At 33.6% G+C, this 21,334-nt stretch overlaps 1 protein-coding gene across 3 annotated transcripts in view; it reads right to left on the reverse strand.

The window, feature by feature from the left end:
- The window catches only part of LOC142229226 (coiled-coil domain-containing protein CG32809), a 91,011-nt gene that overhangs the window by 6,348 nt on the left and 63,329 nt on the right, over positions 1 to 21,334 (reverse strand). For 2 of the 3 annotated variants that reach the window (XM_075299767.1, XM_075299766.1), the window contains 4 exons: positions 19,262 to 19,324; positions 18,684 to 19,143; positions 18,425 to 18,607; positions 10,827 to 10,920 (listed from right to left, as the gene is read on the reverse strand). In XM_075299767.1, coding sequence (XP_075155882.1) covers positions 10,827 to 10,920; positions 18,425 to 18,607; positions 18,684 to 19,143; positions 19,262 to 19,324 — 800 coding nt within the window. Of the gene's footprint in view, positions 1 to 10,826; positions 10,921 to 18,424; positions 18,608 to 18,683; positions 19,144 to 19,249; positions 19,325 to 21,334 lie in introns of all 3 variants that reach the window. The other variant, XM_075299765.1, reaches the window with a different exon arrangement.

Genomic DNA, 21,334 nt, shown 5'->3' on the forward strand with positions numbered 1-21,334 from the left:
TAGGTTAGGTTAAAGTGGCAGCCCGATTAAGATTCAGTCTCACTTAGACTATTCAGTCCTTTGTGGTACCACATTAACTAAAAGTACCTATTACATATGGGCACTTCTAGTTTTAACCGCTGAACCTTCTCGATTATTTTCTTCTGTTGAACCAACCAGATTGTTCCAAAAACATTAGCAGACTGCTTAAGTTAACGTTTTCTAGGTCCGCCAGTAATCTGAAGCTATATGCCCCTAAAATTTGCTTACGCCTTACACAAAATGCAGGACACTCGCACAAGAGGTGTTTTATTGATTCCTTTTCCTCCGCATCATGACAGCTCATACTATAGTCATTATACTTCGCACCTACACGCAAAAAAATAATTCTTTCCTCCCAAACGAAATTTTAGACAAACAAAGTTCGTTTCTCATTTGCTTTTCGCTGTAAGGAAGTGTATTTGGAAGAAATGTATATACTTTTTGTGATAAACGTTTATTCTTTTCCAGGATGTAAAAACAATTTCATAAAGACAAACTCAAGAAAAAACATTGTTTTCTTGCTAATTGCATTTTCCCTCACATCTTTCTCACATCCACGAGGATTTTTAGTTCTTAACACCTTTTCCTGTAATACCAACAATGTAGAAGAAATTATACGATTTTATAAATTTTTAAAATTTTTTTTACCTTTCGCCTGGACGGAGAATCGAACCGCGGACCATGCACATTGTAAGCCAACACACTAACCACTGAGCTATGTACCTGTTATGGTCATCAATAGATAAATATCCATATAAGTTATATTTATATAGCATAGCTTGCGGCGCCCACGAACCGAATAAACAAAGTTTATTTAACAGAAACAAACATTTAGTTTGGCACCGTGGAGCAGTGGTAGCTACGTCCGACTCTCATGTCAAGGGTCGTGGGTTCGACCCCTGCTTCGGGCAAAGTTTTTTTTGCTTTTGTTTTTTTTTTACATATATTCCAGATATATTCGGAAGATTCCGAAAAAATGTTCAACATTACATTGTACTATATTAAATTTTGAACTGTAAAATGTGTCTTATTAAAGACCTAAAGTCAGAAAAGAACAGTGTTTGATATAAACGAAATGGACTGTGTTGTTATTTCAAAAATAACTTTTTTTATTGAAAAAATAAAAATTTTGTAACAAACGAATTTTTTTGGTGATAAAAGTTTAAAATTTTCGAAGCAATTCAAAAAACTCTAACAAAAGAAAAACGTTTTCGGTACACGTTTTCCAAACGTTTTTTTTCTTTGCGTGTATAGCTTATGCAAAATCGCCTATCAGGCAGCGACCCGTTATAGCAGATATCAGGAGTGATATCTGGCGTCTTGAGAACACTAGCATATCTAGTGTGCGGTTTAAGTTTAAATGGGGCCATATTTGCTTGGTGTCGTTACAACCCTTGCAATTCTCCCATCGAACATTTGCCATCATGACAGCCTTCTCACGCAGTAGCCAGAGGCATACCAACAGATTCTAGTTCCCCTGGAATATGTAAGGTAGTTCCTAGTCTTGCTAGCTCATCTGCTTCGATGTTCCCCGGTATGTTCCTATGGCCAGGCACCCATATTAGGTGAATATTGTGCTGCTCAGCCATCTCATTGAGAGATTTGCGGCAGTCGATGGCCGTTTTCGAGTTGAGGAACACAGAGTCCAAGGATTTTATTCCAGGTTGACTGTCTGAGTATATATTAATGCGAATATTGCTTGGAGCATTACTTCTCACCCAATTCACCACTTCTCTTATTGCTAATATTTCAGCCTGAAAAACACTACAGTGATCAGGTAATCTTTTCGCTATTCGAAGTTCCAAATTAGAATAAACTCCGAAACCCAATTGGCCATCCAATTTGGAGCCATCAGTGTAGAAATCTATATATCTTATATTCCCCGGGGTCCGTGTACACCACGCCTCACTCCTGTCTTGCTGAATGCACCTGAGATACACAAGCACGCCATACGCTGAACTTTATCTAAACTTGTTGGCTGGTGAAGTGCCTGCCACCAGACTACAACACCATATAGCATGATAGGTCTAACCACTGCCGTGTATAGCCAATGTACAATTTTTGGTTTTAGCTTTTGATAATAGGATTAATTCGATAATAATCACGCAACTACTGCAATATAAAACTGAGGTCAGGAGGGCCGTTGGCCTATAGGTTTGATGGCACATCTGTGTCCATTACGATCAGCAGTAGATGAAGTACGTAGAGCTTTTTGAAAAGTCATGGAAGCGTTGGATCACACATGGGTGCACCTAGCTTGGAACTGGTACAGGAAAAATTTTGGTTATTTGATTTCTGACAAGGATATCAGATTTCTGACAAGGAAATCTGATTTCTGACAAGGAAATCTGGATCGTTTTCCAATGTAAACGTGGATACTATATTCGATTTCCGCTCCGAAAACCAAGGTTTTTTTTGGAATCGATTAATTTCGCAAGATAAAATATCACGCAATGGAATGTGTTGGAACATTTCCATACAATTGTTTTTTTTTTTTATTTTAATGAAAAAAAAACGAACCTAGTTTCATCTAAATTTTTATACACAGAAAAAAAATCACCAAAAATGTTTCCAATTAAAATTTTAATTGCTTTTTAAAAATTATTCAATTTAATTGCTTCAATAACATTTTAAAGTGAAATCAATCAATCATAAAAATTAATTTTTTAATGGAAACAATTACTTTTTTAATTGACTTTGGTGATTGATACTATCATTTCTGTGATTACCGACATTTCAATTAAAAGTTATTGGGTCAATTAATTTCGTGATTGAAGACAAAAAAAAATATTTTTTTTCTGTGTACCCACCACCGTAGAATGATGATGAGGCTATAAACTATTTCCGATCATATAAAGTATATATCTAGAATCAGGGAGAAATTCTATGATGATATAACCATGCCTGTCTGTCTGTCTGTCTATTGTAATTACACTACAACTTTCAATAATCGCGCTACCGTCCTAAAAAACCGAACCCCCGATCTGGGGTCTTGGGCTTCTAGAAATCGTAGCTTTTATCCAATATACCCGAAATGGGATGTCTACAGGTATAGTAATGCTTGTGACAGTTTTGAGGGGTTTCAAAGCTTCTCTAAGTGGTTTCACTGCAATGTGGAACGCCGTTCGCCTTGTCATTGATAAGAGAGAAGTTCACCAATGTGGTATCACAATGGACTGAATAGTCTAAATGAGCCTGATACATCGGTCTGCCATCTAACCTAACCTAACAGGTATTTTAGGTGTGCCGAATATGGTGTGTATCTGTTGATGTTTTAATATAGGTCCCCTATAGACCGATTACCCGATTTGACCTCTTGGGGTTTTTGAATCCGTTTAAGATTCGGCCCGTCCGACCTGACGGCTTTATATTAATCTTTCTTTTGCAATATTTAGTTCTAGAACATTTTTCTAATCCATGCCCAGACTACTGCAGAACTCTCTTTCTGGTATTTCTTATTATATACGGTAATTTTCCCCTGTTTTCACTTTTACTCTTTCTGTTTCTAAGGATAGTAAAATACTTTTTGGAGCAAAGGACACTTCTGGATTCCTCAAGAATATATGACGATCGGAAATGAAACTTAAAATATATTTTATCGTCAAAATATCAATTCTAATTCGCTGATATTAAATGTCATAGTGTTCTAATTTTTTTTCACTAGCCATTGTTGTAATTTTGCCACGTGGCAATTATTAAAACTATTTTTTTTTTTCAATAAGACATCAAACAATAACAAAATGCTTGGTATTAATAAAATATAAAATAATTGTAATAAAATGATACATGGACATAAACAACATGTAGAGACAAACATATGGAATTATATTGACGACAAAGTTATGTATTCGACCGTCCCTTAATTATCAACGATAATAAACTGTATTCTGAGTATGATATGAGATGATGGGAAATAAATCTACATGAGGCAAACTGAGTTGGAGTTGATGATCTTTATATGGGCCGTGCAGGGAAATATAATTTGTTTAAAGCATTTTTAAGGATTTTCATGTAACACGATTGCATCCTTCATTTATATACATAATGGAATAATAAGGTGATATCTCTGAAACAACTGACAATAATTAGTTAATGAAATTGTTCTCCAAACGTCAAGTTACCATTTATTATTTAACGTTAGGACAAATTTTAATACGAATATTGTAAAATATGGAAATCCTGTGAACCCTAAAGGAAATAATCTTGACTTTTAGAAAACAAAGTTGTTGTTTTTGTAGAAGTGACATCACCTGTCTTTTTTTTATTAATATTATCTATACAAAGGAAATTATATGTGAATCAATTGAAGTTTCAATAGTTTCTTCAAACAAATCATTTCATGGTGAACAGCCCATTACTTAAATGATTAAATAATGAAAATTAAAAAAAATCCAATTTACTTAATGATTTAGATAATATTCAGAAACATGACATTCAGAAAATGTATAAGATTTGCACATTAAAATATATAGAATTTTCCATAAATAATTAAGAATATTGCAAGAATAAATAAACAATATTGTATTGTGAAATACTTTGAAATAAAAACAATTACAAAAAAACAATATTTATTGAATAAAAAAAACACAAATTATGAAACACAAAAAATATTCAACTAATAAAGACAATTAACAAGCGGGTCACAATAGGAAGAATGAAAAATTATAAAAGAAAATTGCTCTTATTATCTTCATTTTTGCTTTGTTAATATTTTACATTATTTTTGTAACATCAACCTAAGTTTCTTTGATTTAAGAATATGATTTTGCTTTATTTATATTTTGGACAGATTTTTTTGTTGGTTTTAATGTAAATACATTATTTAGATTTAATTATTTCATAGTGATCTATTATTTGTTTTTATTCTTTTGAGTTGATTACGTATACATGACTGATTAGTTCGTTTTTTTTTTTTAAGATATTTTTGAGATAGAGAAGGAAAAAAAGTATTGATTTGGTTGTTGTATTTAGCAAAAAAGATATGTAGGTGGTGTTAAACAATCAAAGTCCAAAATGTATAAAAAATATAGAAGAAACGCATAAACATAAAATTGTATTCAAAAAAAGTTTTGTAAATATGTTTGGTTTTATTTTAAGATTACAAACAAATAGGGATCATTACTCAGTGATTGCCTCTTTGAAGTTTGAACTCCAGCGCCAGTTAAACTACGCATTACAAAAACAAACAGAAAAGCAAAAGAAAGAGAGACGATTCGGTTTTTATTTAGGTCAATAATTAAAACGCAATGTTGTGCAGCAACAACATTTTAAGCTTGTTGTAGTTTTTGGATTAGAGATGAGAGTAGAGTAGTCAAAGAGTTGTAGTAGTTGTAGCAATAGTAGAGTGAAGAAATTTTGTTTGTTTATTGTGAGACAGAGAGAAAGATAGACAGAGTAGAGAGTTGTAGAGAGGATTCACTTTGATTGATTCACTGATTGTTTCCTATGTTTTTGGAGTTATGAGAACTTAACAAATTTAATGATAAACCAAAAAAGAAAATAATAAAATATGTACTTTTTGTACTTCGAAAGTACCGAGTAGTTTTTATACCCTCGCCTTTAGAAGTTTTCCGAGAATGAAATTCAGAAGTCCATATTGTTTAAGAAGAATGTAGTAATAATTCAGAATTGATCGATATTTGCTGACGGCATCAATGTTCAGTGATGTTTTGCCTCAGTGGCTGTCAAACTGTAATATGAGTATTTATAACTCCATAATACCGAAGTCCGTTTCAAATAGTCGATTAATTTCAGATCGACTTTAGTCTGTCGTTGCAAGAAAAATTTGATGATTATTTTTTAAGTTTGTTTCGTGGAATATCGACGTGGCGCATCAAGTAGACAGTAAAAACTAAATGAAGCTCAGATGACCTCTTTAAAAAAATATCGACATTTTAAGAGCTTTAAATCGGAAACAATGACAACTTTACAAATAGAATCGATTAACCCACTTTTTATCATTCTTAAATTGGAGATTTGGTCTTTGGTGGCCAAAAGTTGGTTACATAGATTCAGACTCTGATTCTAGTTTCCTGTCATTTATAAGGTGGCTTCTTCGTATATGGAGACTTCTATAGGAAGAAGTGTATTCATAAATTTTTTATCATTCTTTAATTGGAGATTTGGTCTTTGGTGGCCAAAAGTTGGTTACATAGATTCACACTCTGATTCTAGTTTCCTGTCATTTATAAGGTGGCTTCTTCGTGTATGGAGACTTCTATAGGAAGAAGTGTATTCATCAACATAAGGCTTACCAGTGTCCTTAACAGGACATTCATGGTATATACAAACTTCCTTATTCTACATTTATTGGCAGAAATTTTGGTCAAACATCGTCAGATAGTTTCGAGAGGTTACCATCCCTAAATTTTAGAACAACGAATTTGCATTTGTTGTTAAAATTGGTTCTTTTGGACTAAACGGAGTGCAATGGGAACAAACACGCAGAGAAGGAATATGATCACCTCAAAAATGTTTCAAGAGCAAAATGTTATTTTTGTATGGTGACCATGTAACATGTTTGTCACAAAAATGTTGTTTTCTTGTCAAACATAACCTGCTTGCCGAAATCAGATAAATAATTTCCGAGAAAATAACATGGTTGCGACCACCATGTTACATGGTCACCACCCAAAAATAACATTTTGCTCTTACAAAATGTTTGAGGTGATCGTATTCCTTCTCTGGGTGAACGTGGCAAGGTGTACCATAACCAAAGATGTATTTGCCTTTAAGTTATCTCTTCATCAATAACAGAAAACTTTGGTGGTCTAAAATTTCGTTTCGGAGGAAAGACTTATTCTTTCTGTGTGCCACAGTTAAAGTCGTTGCCAGTACACTGAAAAAAATATTGTCGTGAGTTCAAAGATTTCATGTCTTTAAAATACGAATACAAATTTTGCTTAGCATAGAAGACGCATTTCTCTAAAATAGAGTTATTTTCCTTGTCCTAAAGTTGATAAACTTTTCAATGAAGTCGTATTGTCCTTATAATTAAGTGATTTGACTTAAAAATGTGTATCTTAAGATGAAAGAAAAAATTTATAGGCTAAGGTCAACTTGACTTTAATAATTCAGAAAAATTCTTTAAATTTTCTGAAATTGTCTTTAAATTTGTTGTCTTTTTGCATCTTGACTACAAAGCAAAAAATCGTTCAAATATAGGACATGTTTTTCAAAACTTTATTTTAAAGAAGTTTTTTACTTCAAACATAGCATAATTTCTACTGGAAGTCGAGTCCTAATTTGGAAAATAAAGTTGCCGTTAACTCGTTTTTAAAGGACTTTGATAGCATATGAAGAAAAAAAGCTGAGGAAGCGAAAAATTAAAATTTGCTTCCTAGAAGCAAGTACACAAAACCTAAATTTAAAAGAGAATTGTGTCTTAAAAGTATCCTTACTTGTATTCTCCGCTTCTTTGGCTCGGAATCAATACCAAATTTTTTAAAGTAAAGACAAAATCTTTGGAAATGAGTATGCTTTTTTTTCAGTGTACGATAACTTCGATCATAAGTTGTCGATAGAGTTCTCGGTATTTTTTAAGATGTGTACATTACCATGATGGTACTTTTTATACCCTCCACCATAGGATGGGGGTATATTAACTTTGTCATTCCGTTTGTAACACATCGAAATATTGCTCTAAGACCCCATATAGTATATATATTCTGGGTCGTGGTGAAATTCTGAGTCAATCTGAGCATGTCCGTCCGTCCGTCCGTCTGTTGAAATCACGCTTAACTTTCGAACGAAACAAGCTCTCGACTTGAAACTTGGCACAAGTAGTTGTTATTGATGTAGGTCCGATGGTATTGCAAATGGGCCATATCGGTCCACTTTTACGTATAGACCTCATATAAACGGACCCCCAAATTTGGCTTGCGATTGCTCTAAGAGAAGCAAATTTCATCCGATCCGACTGAAATTTGGTACATGGTGTTAGTATATGATCTCTAACAACCATGCAAAAATTGATCCATATCGGTCCATAATTACATATAGCCCCCATATAAACCGATTCCCCGATTTGGCTTGCGGAGCCTCTAAGAGAAGAAAATTTCATCCGATCCGGCTGAAATTTGGTACATGGTGTTATTATATTGTCTCTAACAACCATGCAAAAATTGGTCCATATCGGTCCATAATTACATATAGCCCCCATATAAACCGATTCCCCGATTTGGCTTGCGGAGCCTCTAAGAGAAGCAAATTTCATCCGATCCGGCTGAAATTTAGTACATGGTGTTAGTATATTGTCTCTAACAACCATGCAAAAATTGGTCCATATCGGTCCATAATTACATATAGCCCCCATATAATCCGATCCCCAGATTTGACCTCCGGAGCCTCTTAGAAGAGCAAATTTCATCCGATCCGATTGAAATTTGGTACGTGGTGTTAGTATATTGTCTCTAACAACCATGCCAAAATTGGTCCATATCGGTCCGTAATTATATATAGCCCCCATATAAACCGATCCCCAGATTTGACCTCCGGAGCCTCTTAGAAGAGCAAAATTCATCCGATCCGGTTGAAATTTGGTATGTGGTGTTAGTATATGGTCTCTAACAACCATGCAGGAATTGGTCAATATCGGTCCATAATTATATATAGCCCCCATATAAATCGATCGCCAGATTTGTCCTCCGGAGCCTCTTGGGGGAGCAAAATTCATCCGATCCGGTTGAAATTTGGAACATGGTGTTAGAATGTGGTCTCTAACAAACACGCAAGAATTGGTCCATATCGGTCCACAATTATATATAGCCCCCCATATAAATCGATCCCCAGATTTGATCTCCGAAGCCTCTTGGAGGAGCAAAATTCATCCGATCCGGTTGAAATTTGCAACGTGGTGTTAGAATGTGGTCTCTAACAAACACGCAAGAATTGGTCCATATCGGTCCACAATTATATATAGCCCCCCATATAAATCGATCCCCAGATTTGATCTCCGAAGCCTCTTGGAGGAGCAAAATTCATCCGATCCGGAATGTGTACTATGTGGTATATATTACAGTGTTAGGAAGTTTTAAGATACCTTGCCATCGGCAAGTGTTACCGCAACCCAAGCAATTCGATTGTGGATGACAGTCTTCAGTAGAAGTTTCTACGCAATCCATGGTGGAGGGTTCATAAGTTTCGGCCTGGCCGAACTTACGGCCGTATATACTTGTTTATATTCGATATTTGAGTTCTTCTTTCGAAGTTTGTATTTTCGGTAAGGTTCAATTTCTACATGACACTGAAACTAGTCGATATATCAAAATATTTGGCATGCTCGCCAAACAGGCAAAGATCGTGAAACCTAAAGATTATTCAGAGGTTCTTAATTCTCCAAGAAAACCTGGGTACATTGCCATGGACAAACCCTAATGTATAAACAAAATTGGTTAGTATACAATATAATATTTGCTAAGTCTATGGATTATATGCAATTTTATATTATAACCAAAGTTTAATCGAATCCCAAAATGATAACCATAACTTCGTAGGTTGAGGGTATAACGACAACTCAATTGAAAATAATTTTAATTCCACTGTATTTTAGTTTTTTTTCTTTTGAATTGTATGCAATACATAATTGTTGTTGGTGATGTCTTCGAATGTTTGTTAAATTACACCGATTCTATTCATTGATTTGTTTATAACAAAAATTGTGGTGGTCTTTAGTTTTAGGTTTTGTTTTTCGTGCTCTAATAGTTTTAAGACGTTTCCATTTTATGTATTTTTTCTGTTACTGTTTTTTTTCAAGTTTGATCTTTTTTTTTTTTTTTTGAAGCCAAACTAGGTGAAGAATCGGTGAAGCGTTTCTTTGAAACTAGTAGTATAATTAACCTAAAAAATCACCAATGCCATTTGTTCGTAACTGCTTAGGTTTTGTTTTTTTTCGCATTAATTTCTAGCGTATGATTGGAAATTGAAAATTAAATTTTATAAAGATTAGATAAAAACAAAATTAGAACTAAGAGGAAAATTTAGTCAGCCAATTGCAACATAAGTATAATCAACTTAAATCTAAATTTAAATTCAAATTAACTTCAACACTCAACGCAAAAATTACAAGAAATAGGATTAAAGAGATAAATAACAAATTTTGTTTGTAAACAAATTCATAAGTCAATTTCAAATACAATTTTAAATCTCAATAAATTTTGATAACTTTAGGTTAAGGATATATATATGTACACATATATCTATTAAATGTTATTGTTTTTTTATGTTCGTTAAATTATAATAATAATAGTAATATTTTCATGTTTTGTTGTTACTGTGGTTTGATTCGTTATGTTAGTTGCTTTTGTGGGAAAAATTCTTGAGTAAGGGACCAAGAAAAGGATTTGTTTCAATTTTTTTGTAATTAATATTGAAAGTAGTCTACTTTTAACTCAAACACAAAAAAACATAGTTGGAAAAGGTTTAGAAGTAAGGGGGGAAAATAGGTGGGTGTTTTTTGGAATATAGATTAGCCCTTTAAAGGGCTTTTAAATTAAACAAAAAAAAATGGTATTAACTTCTTAAGTACTGGTATTTGTTATTTCATTATGGTTCAACTAATTCTTCAACTATGTTTTCATAAGGTACGTATATGCAAAATCAAATGTATGAATTAAACTATGGTATCACATGTTCTTGGTATTTGTGGGTATTTGGTTATTTGTTTTGGCATATCTTAAAATATTTTAAAAGCCCACTAAAGTGAAGTGCTTTCTGTGGCAGGGTAGAAGGGTGAAATAGGGGACATTGTTGGGGGGGCAGGCAACATAGGCCATACACAGAGGGAATAGTAAACAAATATGTCTTACCTTATCGGCCACCGAAACATCAGTAGAACGTGGAGGATCTTCGTTGATTTGTGGTTCAGTGGGTGGTAAACGTTGTTCCTGAACACTGGCCAATCTGTAATAGGAAAATGGAAAGCAAATGTGATTACTTACAAAATATCATGGAGAAACCGTAGTGTAATGGTTAGCATGTCCGCATGGCACACAAAGGGTTCAAGCACACACAAAAAAAAAATTGGCGAAAATTTTTCCAATTAAAATTTTAATTGATTCAACAATCTTTTTTAATTGAAACAAAAAACAGTCACGAAATTAATAGTATCAATTAGTCTTTTAATTGGATCAATTAATTTTTTAATTGGCATTCAATTAATTTTTTAATTGATACTATAATTTCTGTGGTTGAAGACGTTTCTATTAAAAAATCAATTGGATCAATTAATTTCGTGAATTAGAATTTGTTTTTTGTGTGCAGTTTCGACCAAACACCAAATACTTTTTCAGGGCTGGAATATCCCCTCTTACTAATGCTGGTCAAATTTGTATGTGCTTACAAGCTTCTCTAAGTCGTTACAATGCAATGTGAAACATTTTTCGGACTCGGCTATAAAAAAGTGGCCCCTTGCTAAAAATAGAATCGGGCAGCTCTCATTGATAGGACGAAGCTCACCACTTGTGGTATCACAATGGACTAAATTGTCTAATGGTGACTTCGTTTGGGAAAAAAGTGTTGCATAGATCGCAAAGACCACACCATTTGCGTTTTAAAGCGAACAAAAATGTGCAACACTGATACAAAATCAAAAAAAAAAAGGTGTAACCACACCCTCAAAAAATCGCTTCTGTAACATATACCACAAACACATTTTGCTTCAAGCATATATATTTTCAGGATTGGTCCAAACAAAATATTGTTTGCATTGTTCAAACATATTGTTTCACCTTAGGCCATACACTGGTAGTAAAAAGTTTTAATGAAATTTTATTTGTGTGGATATATTTTTAAGGCGCCAATTGGTTACTTCCATTATTTTACTTGCAGCATACTCTCTAGGTCTCTCTTTCTAAACAGATTTATGGGATATTTCCAAATTAATATATGTTTGCATCTAAGTATATTATATTTACAAACATTTTATGTCCCAAACATAATATGTTCTAACATATTAACATATATGTCTCAAACATGTAATGTTAGTTTATGAACATTATATGCTTGCACTTAAAAATATTGTGTTAAAAAATTTGAGTTTCAAACATATAATTTTTACACCCAAACATATGAAAAACAGTCTTTTTCGTCCGTGCATCTGCACCGTAGGTTAGGTTAGGGAGCCACTGTGGTGCAATGGTTAGCATGCCCGCCTTGCATACACAAGGTCGGTTCGATTTCTGCTTCGACCGAACACCAAAAAGTTTTTCAGCGGTGGATTAATGCTGGTGACATTTCTGAGGGTTTCAAAGCTTCTCTAAGTGGTTTCACTGCAATGTGAAACACCGTTTGGATTCGGCTATAAAAAGGAGTAATAAGAGAGAAGTTCACCAATGTGGTATCACAATGGACTGAATAGTCTAAGTGAGCCTGATACTTCGGGCTGCCACCTAACCTAACCTAAGGTGTAAAATATGTAACACATTTCTTTTAAATCGAAACCACTATAAGTGAACCTGAAATAACGGGCTGCCACTATACCTAACCTAACGTACAAAATACTTTATTTTAGAAAAAACTAAATAAATTTTAAATATAAATAGTTAGTCGTCGCCGTACCATATACAAGGTGCCTATTATGTAATGTAACAAAGTTAACGGCAATGTATTTAATTTTTTTTTTATTTTATTGTTCATTGTATTGGCTACCTTTGCCACGAATTATTGCCTTTAAATGGCCGACGAAGCCATCACATACTGCTTGAAAGTGGCTCTGCGGTATGTTGGGCCATTCCCAATGAACCACCCAATTGAGATAATCGACACTTTGGTATTGTTTAGCACCAAACCTACTCTCCAAAACGCCCCAGGCGAAAAGGTTCAACGGATTGAGATCCGGAGATTTTGGTGGCCATTGTCTGATAGAAATGGAGAGAGGAACCTTTGTTGACGCTAGCTGATTGCTATGATCTGAGGCCAACATGTTTAGCTGCCCGAATATGATAAGGAATTTTCCTCGATAATATTCGGTATTTCGATCGAGTAATACGAGCGAGGACTGAACATTTAGGCGCCCCAAACTAGCTCACTTGAGTTATGATAGCCAATTGAAGGTGTAAATTTTCAGCCGACCTCTTTGGCATGTAATTCCGATAATTTTGGTTGTTCACAAACTGCTCAATTGGGAATTGCTTCCCATCGGTGAAAACCAACTATTTCCATTTTAATTTTTTTTGTGTATCGATGAGCTTTTGCACTTGTTGTACTTTCAACGACAAGATTCCAAGCCTATTTTGCAATATGTGATGAATCCGTTCTCTCGATATGTTCAGCTCACGAGCAAGTTTTCTACCACAACGGTGTGAATTTCGATTAAAATTCGCCTTTCACTTTTCGGGTAATTTCTGATGTTGTTACCGTTTTTGTCGTCCACTTGATACGAGAAATAATAGATTTATTCACATCTAAATGCTGAAGGGCTCCAACGATAGCCACGTGTGGTTTTCCAACCAAATATAAAGCAACCACATGCTTAAATTCTATCACGAATATCTTTATTACGGAATGCTATAGATCAAACTGCTTTTGCAAGCTTGTAAATAAAGGGTGGTTAAATTGTAAGGGCCGATGTTGAATGTGAACCACACCTAAACGCCAAGTTTTTTCTCCGAATTTTATTTGACATTTCTCTATTTCAGACTTACTCAATTTGAACCATGGAGAGATACGCAATCCAACAACGTGTTAAATGGTTCCAAGAAATGGCAACAGTGGATGATCAATTTTCGAAGAAAATCATCTTCACTGATGAGGCACATTTTCACCTCAGTGGATTCGTCAATAAACAGAATTGCCGCATTTGGGCGAATGAGAATTCAAGAGTGATTGTCGAAAAACCAACGTACCCACAAAGAGTGACTGTTTGGTGCGGTTTATGGGCTGGCGGCATCATCGGGCCGTAGTTTTTTCCAAAATGAGGCCGGTCAGGCAGTTACTGTGAATGGTGTTCGCTATCGTGAGATGATAACGAACTTTTTATAGCCCGAATTGGAAGATATGGATGTGGACGATATGTGGTTTCAGCAGGACGGTGCCACTTGCCACACAGCTAAAGAAACAATGGCTCTTTTGCGCAACAAATTCAATGGCCGTGTTATCTCACGTAATGGCGATGTCAATTGGCCGCCAAGATCATGTGATTTGACACCGTTGGACTTTTTTCTTTGGGGTTATTTGTACGTCGATAAGCCAGCAACAATTCAAGAGCTAAAGGATGAGATAATTCGGCACATTAACGGCATAGAACCTCCATTATGCCTCAGCGTCATCGAAAATTTGGACCATCGGATGATGGTGTGCCTACTAAAATGAACTATCATTAGAATAAATCTAGACTAATGAGAGCAACCTGAAATTGGTTACAAGACATATCATTCACCCTGCGTATGTGTTATATATACGGCCTTAATATTGATATTTAAGAAGAAGTAAGAGCAGAACTAGTCTTTTGTACTTTCCAATGACCAGGAAGTTTGTTTTACAGTAACCTTTGTTTCTCGTTGGGCGCCAGTTTATACATTAGTTCTTAGTGCTTTTCAATAACAATTTTAACAATAATCTGTTATAGATAAAGTGTTTGGTACACAAAAGAACCTGAATATATTTCAAATCGATTAACATTTGCTCGACCTAATAGAGGAATGAAACTCATAACTCCATGAGCTAACAAATTAGTATCAGAAAGACAATTCTACAAAGCATTCGTCTCGGGAATAACCTACATCTCATATACAACGCATATGTAATTATATGTTACAACGTTTTAAAAAGAGTTATTTAATCTTTTGCAATAAATTGTATATTCATAGTGTAATAATTTAATTAATTTTTTTTCCTATGTTTTAGTGCTAAGATTTAAGTCATTTGAAATTATTAAAAATCAAATATCGACCGGCACTGTAATTTTTAAGATTTATCTTGTTGTGCTTGGTTAACATATCATCCAACAAATCAAATCAAACTTTTGCCTTCCCGTTGGGTGCCAGTTTAGACATTTGATTTTATTGAATCTCTCTTAAAAATAATAATTATTAAGACGAAAAAATAAAGACAAATAGATAATTCTATTATCGTTATTAAAAAGCTTAAAGTCATTAATGCTATTTAATTGAATTTCCAACTTTAAGAATCTACCTTGTGAAGTTAACAAAATCCCAATATCATTGGTGGATACACCAATAACAAAATAAATATTTTTTGATAGCTTAAATGTATATGCAAAATCATAAATATTTAATCACAACGTCGTAGTTTAAAAAATAAAAACTTCATTTATTGGTAGCTCATTACTTTTTGCCTGTCTTGGGGCATCATTAATCATGGTTTGTATTAAATGTTCAATAAAGAAAAATGCTTATCAATTAAATTGGTATAGCCAATAATATATTTAATTTCTTAATCTGACAACTATGGAATTTTTATTTACGTCTCTATAATTACAACTTTGTTGTAGTTAAACTAAAGCATCATATTTCATTTCGTAGACAAAAAAAAACAAATGTACAAAAATATTCAATTAAGGTCATTAGTAAAATCTATCAGCAAAAGACATTCACGGGTGATTGAATTTTAATAAATGCGACCTTAAGAATTTAGACATGCCATAGTGGTGGTCTAGTTTTTTACGGTGGCCTGTGATAACTGAATTAAATTACAAATTGATGTTAAATATTTTTAAATGGTCATTTGGTAATGGTATAACTTTTTAATTTTATATGCAATATTCAAGACAAATGAGATTTAGATTGAAAAGAACAGATATATATTGATGTAGAAAAACTTCTTACCATTGTGCCACATTAGTGGAAAGGTTTATCTTTTTCCATGCTATAATACTATTGTTACCATAAATATTAAAATGTTGTGGCACGTCTTTGACCATCTCTCCCACTTTTTAAGTAATACCTTTATAGGACAATCCCTTTGCTTCAATAGTTTATGGAAAGCTTTAATTTCAAATCAATAATAGTCGTATTTTCACGAGAAGTATTAAAAACCTGGGAATTACATGTACTCTCCTAAAAGTATGCACATATTTTAATAGAATTTCTTAGTATATGCAAATTGGCAAATAACCGCTTCAGTCGAAGAACCACTTTGGATCATATAATTGATTGAAAACAGCGTTACCGTTGAGAACTTCTAGAAAGTGGCACTAAAAGTGTCACAAGCCATTAAAGGTGGCACACTCATTTAAAACCCGTGACGGACTTTTTCATAAAGAAAATCCAAATTTTAAAAGCAATTAAATCAGTGTTTATATGGCGTAGTGAAATAGATTTTATGTAGTCTAACATTAATTATATTTCCATTTAGCTGAAAATCTTTAAGTTTAATATTCACAAGATTAACTCTTACCTACTAGAGAAAATTGTTCATGCATACTTTTAGGCGGTACAATAACACTAATTTGCCACTGAAGTGGCTCAACGGTAACACTGGTTGAATGTGGTTGTTTAGTCAATCGAATCTTTCTGATGTAAAAGAAAAATGTTTCTGCTTGAGAAATTGTTCCCACTTTTGTGGCACCATAGGATGGGGGTATATTAACTTTGTCATTCCGTTTGTAACACATCGAAATATTGCTCTAAGACCCCATAAAGTATATATATTCTGGGTCGTGGTGAAATTCTTAGTCGATCTGAGCATGTCCGTCCGTCCGTCTGTTGATATCACGCTAACTTCCGAACGAAACAAGCTATCGACTTGATACTTGGCACAAGTAGTTGTTATTGATGTAGGTCGGTATTGAAAATGGGCCATATCGGCCCCCATATAAACCGATCCCCCGATTTGGCTTTGCCGAGGCTATAAGAGAAGCAAATTTCATCCGATCCGGCTGAAATTTGGTACATGGTGTTGGTATATGGTCTCTAACAACCGTGCAAAAATTGGTCCACATCGGTTCATAATTATATATAGCCCCCATATAAACCGATCCCCCGATTTGGCTTGCGGAGCCTCTAAGAGATGCAAATTTCATCCGATCCGGCTGAAATTTGGTAAATGGTGTTAGTATATGGTCTTTATCAACCATGCAAAAATTGGTCCACATCGGTCCATAATTATATATAGCACCCATATAAACCGATCCCCAGATTTGGCTTGCGAAGCCTCTAAGAGAAGAACATTTCAACCGATTCTGTTGAAACTTGGTACGTGATGTTAATACATGATATTTAACAACCATGCCAAAAGTGGTCCATATCAGTCCATAATTATATATAGCCCCCATATAAACCGATCCGTGCAAAAGTCCATATTGATTCGTAATTATTTGTAGACTTACCTATACATACTTTTTTTGTCTAATATATACCACGTATGGACTAACTAACAATTTAGAAAACGATTTTAAGAAGTTTTAAGATACCACAACCCAATTAATTCGATTGTGGATGACAGTCTTTCGTAGAAGTTTCTACGCAATCCATGGTGGAGGGTACATAAGATTCGGTCTGGCCGAACTTACGGCCGTATATACTTGTTTTTACTACGAAGGTCACTTTCTGTGATACTTTTTGGAAATACTCATCAAAAACTCTGCCTTGTATATTGTAGGTTAGGTTAGGGACCTCCTTTTTATAGTCGAGTCCAAATGGCGTTTCGCATTATGGTGAAATCGTTTGGAGAAACCTTGAAACTCCCTCTGAAAAACTTTTTAGTGTACGGTCCTATGGTTGGCAAGCCCGCCTTGCACCACGATGACAGAGCCGATTAAGAAACAAAAAATCGACTTTGCAGCTTTCCATTTGTTTGTTTCACTTTTGCGATTATTGAAAATTCGACTTTAGACATGGGGAATTTCGACTTTTATAAACACACATTTCCCTTTAAAATTGACCTTTCGATGTATTCGGTTAAATTAGCCGATTTGATCCTAATTTCAAAAATATCAAAAGTCGATTTTAAAGATTACAAAAATCGACCTAGTCGAATTTAACGAATACTCGTACTCGTACCCCCTAATACCGCTTAGAAAAGCTTTGAACCCAATAAAAATATTATCCAATTGAACCTGGATTATTTACGATTAATGACGTCACTCGGTACCGCATAGGGATCACTGTCCCACGGCTGCCCATAACTATAATTTTTTTGAACTATTTGATTTTCAACCTGTTGGCGGAAATAAATACACCCGATTTTTCATAGCTGCTATATACAATAAAATCTCTCAGAAGTGGTATACAATAAAATCTCTGGTATACAATAAAAACTCTCAGAAGTGGACCCCCACCGCCGACTAAATTTTTCCACATTTGTGAAGTGTCCACTGACCGAAGGATTTATTTTAATTTGATAATATGGCCATTGTCTCACTAAAGTTGTCCACTTTTGGAGATGTGAAGATGAAAAGTTTTATTGCATTGTAAATTTTTAAAGTCCCACTATCCTATAGACCTACCTTTTCAATGTCACCAGAGTACCCGTCAGCTTTTTGCATCTTCGCAATGCCGATTCCAGACGATCGGGTTCTTCTTTTAGGAACTTTTCTTCTCTAACAACTTTTTCCATTTCACTTGATAGAATACAACGCAGACCATTGGACAATGCAGGAAATTTCATTTTTAATTCGGCCACAGTTTTACTACAAAATAGAGAAAACAATTCATAAAATTAGCTAAAGTTCATAGAAGAAAAATTCAGACATATGTTAGTCTTACCTAGCTCTGCTCAAAACTAAAGCCATATCTTCAACAGCTGTCATATTAACTCTAGTTCTGCGATTAATCACCTCTCCCCTCAGACTTTCAACGGATGATTCTAAATCACTTAAATCCTTTTCCAAGCGTATCACTTCCTGTTTATACAATTCTTCTTCTCGGGAAATTCTTGTAGCATCCTGATCCTGGTGACCCCATATACTACCACTACTGGCCAAGAGAGTGGCTCTAATGCGCATAAATGTGCTCTTAATGTCTTCCCTCACAGCAACTGCCTGGGCCTGGGACAAACGGCGCAATGTCCTTACTTCAGTTCGTAAATCTTTGGCCTTTTTCTGTAGGCCACGCAAATGATTATAGACTTCGGGGGCCAAAGCAATATCAGCTCTATAATTATTATGGGCCGTTTGGGCTAATACCATAGGTTTGGGAGGTGGTGGCGGTTTAAGGCGATCACGTTCTATAAGCGGGTTGGAAAGAAAAACTCCATATTAATAATCTGTGTTAGTTGTAGAGTAAAGAGAACTACAGCAGGTGTAGAAAGGCTTGGTGATTTCGATATTAACCTTGGCTCTTACCTTGTGAGGAGGTTCTTGGCAAAGTGGAGGATTTAATGGCTGGTTTTGTGGGCTTGGTATCAACTTTTTTTGATAACGAAGATATTCGTTTTTTCGTTTCATAAAACAGATTTATTAATTATTAATTTTCTTTAATCCTTAACTAACTCTAAAACTATTTTTCTTACTAATTGAGCATGCATTAAACTACAGTTTATGTTCTAAGGGAATGTAAAGCTTGAATGTCTAGGAAATAGATTTTCTTAATTGCAAAAAATATTATATTTTCCAAATTGTTTGGATAATAGCATGAAATGAAAAAAATATCCTAAGGGAAAAATAATACTTTTGAGGAGCATGCAAATCTACGAATAGTATTGACTTGCGCTATTTTGGATATACTCGTATATATATAAAAGAAACAATAATTGGTCCGAATACTTATTAATAGGATTTGTTGAAAATCAAAAAGTGTCGGGCATAACATCAAATTTCAGGATCAGCTTAGACTTGTTCGAATTGGCTACCTTTGGCACGAATCATGCCCTTCAAACGTCCGACAAAGCTATCACATGGCGCACGATAGTAGCTCTAGGATATTTTGGAATATTCTAGGCGAAGCGTTGTTTTGAGATGATCGACACTTTGATCTTTCTTAGTGCTAACTTTACTCACCAAAATGCCCTAGGGGCGTAAGTCCAACGGACTGAAATCCAAAGATTTTGGTGGTCATTGTCTGGCAGAAATGGAGGCATGACCCTCCTTTTTAAGGCATTCTTGATCAGTGATGCCAGATGTAGGGGAAATTCCCTACAAGTACTTTTATTTAGGTTTGTAGGAACGTAAGGGCACAATGTAGGGACTTTTGCACTAAACACAATTTTTAATAATTTTTACATTTTTGTGGCTCTAGAGGAGGGAATTAGGAGCCGGCAAGGCTTGATCTTTAACAATGTGTGGTAACCACTGCTACCACTCGTGCCAAAAAAAATCTACCAAAATTTGAAGAAAATTTTACCAAAAATCTACCAAACAAACTATTATATAGAAAATTTTGTCGAAACTTTATTTCTATAGAAAATTTTGTCAACATTTTATTTTTATAGAAAATTTTGTCAAAATTTTATTTCTATAGAAAATTTTGCAAAAAAATTTCATTTCTATAGAATATTTTGCCAAAAATTTCATTTCTATAGAAATTTTTGTCAAAGTGTTATTTCTGTAAAAAATTTTCTCAAAATTTTATTTCTATAGAAAATTTTGTTAAAATTTTATTTTTATAGAAAATGTTGTTATAATTTTATTTTTATAGAAAATTTTGTCAAAATTTTATTTCTATAGAAAATTTTGTCAAAATTTTATTTCTATAGAAAATTTTGTCAAAATTTTATTTCTATAGAAAATTTTGTCAAAATTTATTTTCTATAGAAAAATTTGCCAAAAATTCCATTTCTATAGAAATTTTTGTCAAAGTGTTATTTCTGTAAAAAATTTGCTCAAAATTTTATTTCTATAGAAAATGTTGTTATAATTTTATTTCTATAGAAAATTTTTTCAAAATTTTATTTCTACAGAAAATTTTGTCAAAATTTTGTTTCTATAGAAAATTTTGTCAAAATTTTATTTCTATAGAAAATTTTGTCAAAATTTTATTTCTATAGAAAAATTTTATTTCTAAAGACAATTTTGTCAAAGTGTTATTTCTATAGAAAATTTTGTCAAAAATTTTATTTCTATAGAAAATTTTGTCAAAATTTTATTTCTACAGAAAATTTTGTCAAAATTTTATTTCTATAGAAAATTTGTCAAAATTTTATTTCTATAGAAATAAAATTTTGTCAAAATTTTATTTCTATAGAAAATGTTGTTAAAATTTTATTTTTACAGAAAATTTTGTCAAAATTTTATTTCTATAGAAAGTTTTGTCAAAATTTTATTTCTATAGAAAATTTTGTCAAAATTTTATTTCTACAGAAAATTTTGTCAAAATTTTATTTCTATAGAAAATTTTGTCAAAATTTTATTTCTATAGAAAATTTTGTCAAAATTTTATTTCTATAGAAAATTTTCTCAAAATTTTATTTCTATAGATAA

The sequence above is a fragment of the Haematobia irritans genome, chromosome 3 (assembly GCF_050003625.1).
Source record: "Haematobia irritans isolate KBUSLIRL chromosome 3, ASM5000362v1, whole genome shotgun sequence".
Lineage (NCBI taxonomy): Eukaryota > Metazoa > Arthropoda > Insecta > Diptera > Muscidae > Haematobia > Haematobia irritans.